At 38.0% G+C, this 9,073-nt stretch overlaps 1 protein-coding gene across 1 annotated transcript in view; it reads left to right on the top strand.

Annotated features, from left to right (window-relative positions):
• The window catches only part of ntrk2b (neurotrophic tyrosine kinase, receptor, type 2b), a 20,946-nt gene extending 13,836 nt beyond the window's left edge, over positions 1-7,110 (top strand). Inside the window, exons 13-14 of the mRNA XM_037691981.1 lie at positions 3,859-4,017; positions 5,997-7,110. Coding sequence (XP_037547909.1) covers positions 3,859-4,017; positions 5,997-6,182 — 345 coding nt within the window. The 3' untranslated portion in view covers positions 6,183-7,110. The remainder of the gene's footprint in view (positions 1-3,858; positions 4,018-5,996) is intronic.
• The last annotated feature ends 1,963 nt before the right edge of the window (positions 7,111-9,073 follow it).

Raw genomic sequence — 9,073 nt, 5'->3', positions numbered from 1 at the left:
TCATGTTCATTTTAGCTTTCAACTGCTATTTTGTTAATTCACATTTTTGGTACCATTTTCTGAACATAGCTTTTAGCTGTGGTTTTGCTCATGTTAGCTACTGTTTATGGTCATTTTAGCTTTCAGCTGCTATTTTGTTAATTCACCTTTTTGGTACCATTTTCTGAACGTAGCTTTTAGCTGTGGTTTTGCTGATGTTAGCTACTGTTCATGTTCATTTTAGCTTTCAACTGCTATTTTGTTAATGCACCTTTTACATACCATTCTCTGAATGTAGCTTTTAGCTGGGTTATGCTAATCTTAATGTTTAGTTACAATTTTGCTGGCTTAGGTTTTTGCTTTTTTTAAGCATTTAGCTACAGTTTTGCTTTTTTTTGCATTTAGCTATGTGTTTTCTGATTGAGCATTTATCTAGTTTTGCTCATTTTAGCTTTCGTTCTGCTTGTTTAACCTTTTCACAACTCAGTTTCAGCTGCAACAAAACTCAGCAGTCATCGAGCATCTTCACAGCATCTTCACTCTCATTTTAGTTCAAGTTTATCTCTAGATTTATGGGGAAATACAGTAAATGTAGCAGCAGAAATTTGAACCAAAAGCATTTTTAATCTATTTTTATAAACATTTATGTGCCATTTCTTTAATACGCTTTATTTAACTGTCGCCATGACTTTAATGACCAAAAGTGCCAAAAAAATTAAAATGATTTGACAGTTTTTGTTTAAGGCCCTCATATTAGTGTTGAAAGTTGAATTTCATCCATTCATCATCTTTACCTGCTTCTTCCTTTTGGGTCGCGGGGCTCACTGGTGCTCATATCCAGTGGTCGCTGTGTGGAGGGTGGGGGACACCCTGGACAAGTCTCCAGTCCATCACAGGGACACATAGAGACAAACAACCATTCTCTCTCACTCACCTAGAGACAATTTAGAGTAATCAATCAGTCTAACATGCATGTTTTTGGTCTGTGGGAGGAAACCGGAGTACCCAGAGAAAACCCACGCATGCACGGAGAGAACATGCAAACTCCACCCAGTAAGGTCCACGGCTGGAATTTGATCCATTGACCTTCTCGCTGAGAGGCAACAGCTCGTCGCCTTTGAATCACATCTCCATCTTTTCCCATCTACCGTATTTTTCAGACTATAATATAATATAATATAATATAATATAATATAATATAATATAATATAATATAATATAATATAATATAATATAATATAATATTATATAATATAATATAATATAATATAATAACTATAAAATCAATGAACGGGTCTGTTTTCATTCATAAGGCGCAGCGAATTATAAGGTGCATAAAGCGAAACAAGTTCATTTTGACAGATTTTTGAGCGTGGTGTACCACATATAATCAATTCAAGGTCAGTAAGCACAACCAGAATTAATACATAAGATTAATACATTTTTAAGTGCTCCTTATAGTCCAAAAAAGAAGGTACTTTAGATTTTTGCTAGAATTCGACAACACCCTCTGCTGGAGACTGAAGTCTAAACGTGCACGCAGAAAACATTTCTGTAACACATTCAACCATAAAGATCTCCTTAAACAAAACATATGACCAACTCCTGATATGGGTCAGCACAATTCAAGATGGCCACTACAGCTAATCCACACATTAAAAAAACGTGACAATTCAGTCAGTTGTACAGCTATGGAGCTAAAGGTTTGTGTGGTAGTAGCTGAGAGTCATTCACAACACATACTCTGAACACTGTATATGGTAGTATATAGTTTTTTCTTTAAGACTTTGACATGCAAGCCAGCAGATGAGATGCGTCATTTAAAGGAATTTCATTTTACAACCCAAACCATAAAGTTCCATCAAACAGGAAACTGATCAACTTTACTCACATTTAGATTACTGATCAGTAATTAGTCCTTTACTGGAAAACACCACGTTGTGAACACTACAGTGCAAAGACACAAGTGCTCTTGTGTTTTTGGCATTTTTTCCAGCGGTAAGATCTAACATAGAGAAACACTTATCACTTTAAATCCCATAATTAAAATCAAACTTAACTTTTTTTTTTTACTTTACACAAATCATTGTAATGTCAAATAAACGATTAATCTTATTTTTCACCTAATTGTTCTATGTAGTAGGTGCTTTTAAACTGTAGCACTACAACCCATATCTGTAATAATGCAGTTTATTAGACATTATAATCTAAAACAATGTATGTGGAGAAGCAGACATTTCATGGATTCCTCATCAAGTTTCTTCATGTGAAGGAGCTCAGAGGTTATGCTTTGAATTAGGAATCAACTTGAACAAAAACTGAATAGGACAAATAATAAATAATACATTTAGGTTCAAAATGTTTACGTACAAGACATAAAAAGGCAGCTATAATTACTAATCCAGTCTAAGTAGATTGTATATTCACTGGGCGCATCATACCCTGTGGACTGTGGATCCCGAGCTTGTCATAAGCTCTCAGAAATTAGTTTTTCAGCTCACACCATTGGTTGGTTCACAAATCTCTTAGACCAGAGGCAATGTGTTCAATTTAATGGTACTTCTTCCAGTTATTTAACGGTCAACAATGGTGTACCACAAGGCTCAGTCTTTGGTCCCACCCTCTTTACAATCTACATAGGTAATGCAGGTCAGAGCATCTCTGATGCATTCTTACATTTCTATGCTGATGATACAGTTGTTTATTGTCGAGCTAAAACAGTGGCTAACGTTTTCCAGCTTTTGCAATCTGCATTTGACATCATCCAGTCAGATTTGTTCTGTCTCAAACTTGTGCTAAAAGCAGACAAAATCAAAGGAATGCTGTTTTCAAACAGGAAGTCAGTCCCAGCAGTTTTTCCTTCGATTTTATCCTCAAATTGTGCTCCTATTGAGTTTGTTGATTCCTACAAATATTTGGGTATTTTGGTCAGTTCGTATCTCTGTTTTAAGTTCAATGTGGAAAACCTAGTAAGGAAACTGAAAGTAAAAAATAAAGATCCTGTCTAACTCTGAATGCTAGGAAACGCCTTGTATTTGCGACTTTCCTTCCCTCCACTGACTATGGTGACATTATTTACATGAACGCCCCTACAAGCACACTGCAGATGTTGGATGCTGTCTATCATGGTGCGTTAAGATTCATAACTGGCTGTAACTATCGTGCCCGTCACTGCACCCTGTATTTACTGGTTAACTGGTCACCATTAACTTCACACAAACTCTCCCACTGGTACATTTTCATCTTTAAATCACTTCTTGGTCTGCTGCCTTCATACATCTCCTCCTACATGCCACTGAATGAGTGCAGCTACAGCGTGAGCTCTCAGGACATTATTACCTGCAGTGTTCCCTCGGTGAGGACTGAACTAGGCAAAAGGGCCTTCTCCTATTCCGCTCCTGTTTCCTGGAATATCTTGTAAAAAGATCTGTGGCTCTCGACCTTGACCTCTCTAAGTGGCTTTAAACATCTGCTAAGTTCATGGCAAAACCCAATGCAGACATGTTCCTGTTTTTAGTTTTCTACATCGCCTTACAACCTAGCTGTTTTTTTTTTGTTTTTCATTTTTTAATGCCATTTTCTTTCACTTGTTCTTCTCAATTTGTATGCTTCCTTTGTTTTCCTTACTGTTGTCATCATTCTTTGCTAGAATCAGGTCTCTCTTGTGAATGAGTCCTCGGGGCTCAATGGGATTAACTTGTATAAATAAAGGTTGAATGAATACCCGTCATTAACATCAGTTCAGGGGCGGCATTTTAGTTTTTGCAACACTCGTGATCCCTCTGCCTCCCGAGCAAGTTGAGGCAGTGTAACCTTCAGCTCCGAACCCTTCAGCTGACCTTGTGACGGCTGCTGATGGAGGCTGCTCTGTTTCTGCAGGTGGGTGGTCACACGATGCTGCCCATTCGCTGGATGCCTCCAGAGAGCATCATGTATCGGAGGTTCACCACAGAGAGTGACGTGTGGAGCCTCGGGGTGGTGCTGTGGGAGATCTTCACCTACGGCAAGCAGCCCTGGTACCAGCTCTCCAACAATGAGGTCAGTCACTTGAGCACCCAACCTCAGTCTAGTTATACTTTAGAGTTCCCCCTACTGCATTATGGGAAATGTAGTAGCCCTATTCTGTGATTTTTGGAGGTTGGCATTAGAAATCTTAACTACTGGTGCTTCAAAAATGTGCTGGTGTGAACACAAAACTAAAACAATTAAAGAGACAATTCAGATTTTATGGAGTAAAGTTCAGTAAAAAAAGTTGGGATTAGTTAATAGCTTACCTGCTGAAGATAGCTCTTTGAACTGTCTCAGTTTGGAGAAAAAAGAGTTTAGGTCTGTGTGGACTGGTGAGTTAAAGGTACGTGCATCATAGCTAAGACACACTTCAATCACTTTTGTTTAAAATGATGCTGTTAACTTATTGGTGTCAACTCTGTTTGTCTGTTAGCAAAATATCTTGTAAAACACCAAACAGATGCATGAAACTTTCATCAAATAATCACTGCCTGTACTTCTACAGCTGATTACTTTTGTGACCAACCCATTTCAAGATGGCTGCCACAGCCAACTGAACATAAAAAACACAATGATTCTGTCGATTGTTACAGATGTTTAGCTAAAAATAGACTAAATTGTAGTTGAAAGTCTTTCGTAACACATACCGCAAACAATTTGCTCAAAACTTTAGCATTGTTGGAGTTAGCCAAATATCATATGGACCACATGATGGATTTTAATGAAACTTTCTGGAAGTAACTATTGGATTTAATTTTACAACTGATTTTCTTTTGGATTCAATACGAATTAGGGTGGCCATCCCAACTAACCATCACAGAAATGGCTAGAACGTAGTTGATTTTACAGATATTGAGCTAAACTTTGACGTAGTGGCTGAGTCTACTCTGAAAGTGACATGTTGTGATATCACATGTAATATTTTCAAGACATACATGCAATGTGCCTGAATAAAACCCTTGTTATGTAATATATTTTGATGATTAATGTGTAAAAGAAGATACCGTAATTATTTTTAGCAGGGATGCACAATATTATTGGCATGGTATCGGTATCGGCCGATATTAGCGATAAAGTTAAATATCAGACATCAGCCGTTCCATCAAAATAACTCAGCAATATAAAAGGTGATGTTTTTGTATGGCAACCCAGTGACAAGGATGCCTGCAGTGCCAGCACAATGTTAAGACATCACACGTGTTGTTGAGTTTAGATTTGTGAAAATTTACAAATTGGCACAGTTCGAGTGTTGTCATTGTGTTAGAGAGAGTAAATGTCATGAAAATTGACATTAAACATAATCCAAGTTGAAGTGTTACATCATTCTCAGCCAAATTGACAAAGACCATGCAGAATAATGTAGTATTTGAATTCCACAGCAGAGAAAGATATGTGGCCTCTGTAAGTAGGTCTAGGGAAAAATATCGGTATTGGTATCGGTTATCGGCCAAATAAATTTTAGCATATCGGCATATCGGATATTGGCCAAAAATCTAATATCGTGCATCCCTAATTTTTAGTGACATGAAGTAAATCTGATCTAACGTGTCTATGAGGCTGTGTCATCAATTGTTTGTAATGAATATTAACAGAAAGATAACATTAACAACATTTTTCATTCACACTGCTGAGATGAACAGCTGTTCAGATATTTGCATGCGTGATAACAGGAAGTGACAACAAAAGGGATCGCCTGCAATGACTAACAACACTGACATTAGAGAAGAATGAAGCTTCTTTAGATTATTTTGAGTCACAATCAGAGAGACAAAGAGGAGTCAGAGTTCAAATAACATTTCGACAATCATAGACCAGGAAGTTCCCCTTTGATGTCACTTCCTGTTTCACTTTAGCTGCGCCAAGTTCAAAAGAAATGCCAACTATGTGACAAAACGGGTAAAATCATGTGTATTAAGACAATATTCTTAAATATTAATATGTTATTGTTCACTTTTTGTATTTGTAGGATATGCATGTGACAGGAACTTTAATGCCATTGTCTCCTGCAGGTGATTGAATGCATCACGCAGGGCCGAGTACTGCAGCGGCCCCGCACCTGTCCCAAGGAGGTGTATGACCTGATGCTGGGCTGCTGGCAGAGGGAGCCCTACATGAGGCTGAACATCAAGGAGATCCATGGCATGCTCCAGAGTTTGGCCAAGGCCTCTCCCGTCTACCTGGACATACTGGGCTGATGCACCGGCGTCCATGTATGTAGTTTACGTGTGCTTCGTACGTGGACAAGTAAAGAAGCATTGAACAGCACATTAAGGCAGAGGGAGGAAGCGGCGGTTTAGTGACTGCTCTGTGTACAGTATCTGGCTGTAAATGTGACTGTAAATGCTGATTGTCCATGGCCTATACATCACATGGAGGGAAGCCTTAAATTTTAGGTTTTGCTTCTTTTTTTTTTGGTCAATTTACAAACTTTATAAGGCATGTTTCGTTAAAAAGGAAAATAAATGCAAAGTTGTATCGTTTTCCCCAAACCTTAAGCGCTGCAGTTGTAAAAATAAACCAACAGACACCTTATTCTGCCCAAATTCACTCATCTCTGCTCAGTTTCTAATGTTTGCTGGAAATAAACACACACAAAAAGAAGAAATACCCTTTAAAAGACGATGTGTGCATTTTATTTTATTTAAATTAAAACAATCTAAACCCATGTATAACAGTACACAAGTAAAAAGATCACGGTAAACCACAATATATTTTTAATACTATGATCATTTATGCTCTGAGTCATACCCTAATTTGACAAAAAGTTTGCGCAAAATGTTTTAAAAGCAGCTGTGAAACGTGCTCAGACATGTTGAAAGCGCAGAGACGTGGGACTCGGCTGCACAGGTTGTTTCACTTGATTGTTCTGCTGCTGTGCCGTGCGTTGTTCAATGGCCCAGATGTCGAAGTGTTGAGGTGTTGCAGTTTGGGATTTCACTTTACAGACCAGAGGGAGTTCATCGTAAGGGCCATCAGGGTAGTTCAATGCTGTTTTGCACTGATGTGGATCAGTTGATTGATTTCTGTGTTTTCAACATTTTTAGTTTTAAATATATAGAATAAAAGACAATGAGACTGCGGTGAGTGTATTAACAATCATCTAAATGTCTTTGAGTTGACGCTGGGGTGTGTTCATCCCACCGTGAAGCCGCTCTGAAGCACATTAGTGGTACACTTGTGACATCTTCAGTAGTTTTAGATTTCTAGAGTAAAACCAATGATGGTGTGGGTGTCCAAGATCTACTTCTGTGTTAATTTTAGCAAAAAAAATACAGAGGCAGCAATCACTCCATGAAACAAACCTCTATGTTTTGCTAAATGAAGGTGTACAGAAATAAGGCGACGAGTTTGGTTTGTCGGGTGCACTTTGTAGCATTTTGTAACCCCCAAATCAAGTCCAACTCCATATTTACAATCGTTGTCGATACTTTTTTTTGTGCTGCTTTGTTTTTTTTTATACAGTGTTCTGTATTATATTCACGACATGTCTGCTGTACATACACTGCTGTACAGTTCTGATATTTGTCTATATCAATAGTAGGCTATGTTTAACAGTATAATCTGTTTTCAGCAGGTATGTCAAAACTGTGCGACGTCTATCGAAGACAACGTGTTATGGGCCACTGGCAATACATAGTAACTGTAAATAGGATTTGATTTGTGCTGCATTGTTTTTCTTTGTGCTCGTTCATATAACCAGTGAGAATACAATCTTCTTTTTGGGCAACCTTTAAGCTGCAAAGGACTTTGTTTAAATCAATGAGATTTTCTCTGAAGATTAAAAAAAACATTCTTCCTCTCCACTGTGATGGAGAGCTGCCTGTCTGTAGGAGGACCACAGACTCTAAACATCAGCATCTCTCCTCACCAACATGGCGTCCCAGTAGGTGGGGTGGTCGGAGAGGTCAAAGGTCGCCTCATGTCCGACAACCCCACACATAGCTCTGACCGTCTCTGACTGACTGTAGCCTATTTTGATCCTCTTTCAGATGAATAACTGTGACTTTGCATTATGAATAGTATATTATTTTGAATGTAATCTAGATCGGTGGGGACATTTTTTGAATGTAATGTATATCTGGGTGGGGGGGGTGACATGTTCTTTTTTTTTTGTAAATATATGTTAAAAGAAGAAAAAAGATTACGATTTTCATTCTTGTGAAGATAACAAATTTTAATTATGAGAATACAAAGAGTGTGTTTGTATAAATTTGCACATACATGTGAGTGTAAGAGAGAGTGTGCGTGGGTGTGTTTGGGGGGGGAGGACGCTCCCAGCAGATTTGATCCTGCTATAATCAGCCAGTTCTATCAATCAATTCAGAGCTTTGTGCATCATGTGAGTAGCTTATCCACAATTAATGGAAATGTTTCTTGTGATACTGTGCATTTATTAAAGGTGGTATGTCTTACAATAAACTTTGTGCTTTTCTTCATAAATTTTGATGTATCAAATATAAAAGCAAAAGATAATGCAGGCTATAAAAATGTAGAAATGAGCCTGTTGTGTTTCCAATAAATATACAACCCCATTCCTGAAAAGTTGTATAAAATATATATATATTAATAAAAACAACAACAATACAATAATTTACAATAATTAAAAGACTGAGAAAATGTCACCTGGATGGGAACATACGTTGTTTTGAAAACTGTATATACTTTTCTGTATTGATGGTGTATTAAGATTTGTAAGCTGCCCATACCATAATGCACCCCCATACCATCAGAGAGGCAGACTTTTGAGCTGTGTGCTGATAACAAGCTGGATGGCTCCTCTCCTCTTTAGTATGCAGCATGTGGTATCCATGGTTTCCAAAGAAATTAATACAAGGGTAAAATAAGGGTTTGCCCAGATAATGGCTTCTCTTGTACGACTTCTTTGCACATTAAAGCTTTAATCAGCATTTGTGGATGGCAGCGCAAACTAAAAATGGTACTATTATACCGCTTACTCAGGGCTTAATTTGCAAACGGATGGATGCTGGAACGCAAATAGCAGGCGGGTTGGCCGACGGGAGGATGCGGGGGATTCTCCCTCAGAAATTTTTGAATAAAGTAGATGCGATTTCCTGAATTTTGGAGT

Source organism: Nematolebias whitei, chromosome 18 (assembly GCF_014905685.2).
Source record: "Nematolebias whitei isolate Nwh7 chromosome 18, NemWhi1, whole genome shotgun sequence".
In the NCBI taxonomy this organism is placed as follows: Eukaryota; Metazoa; Chordata; class Actinopteri; order Cyprinodontiformes; family Rivulidae; genus Nematolebias; species Nematolebias whitei.
The sequence above is the reverse complement of the archived record's forward strand: the minus strand, read 5'-3'. Positions and strand labels throughout refer to the sequence as shown.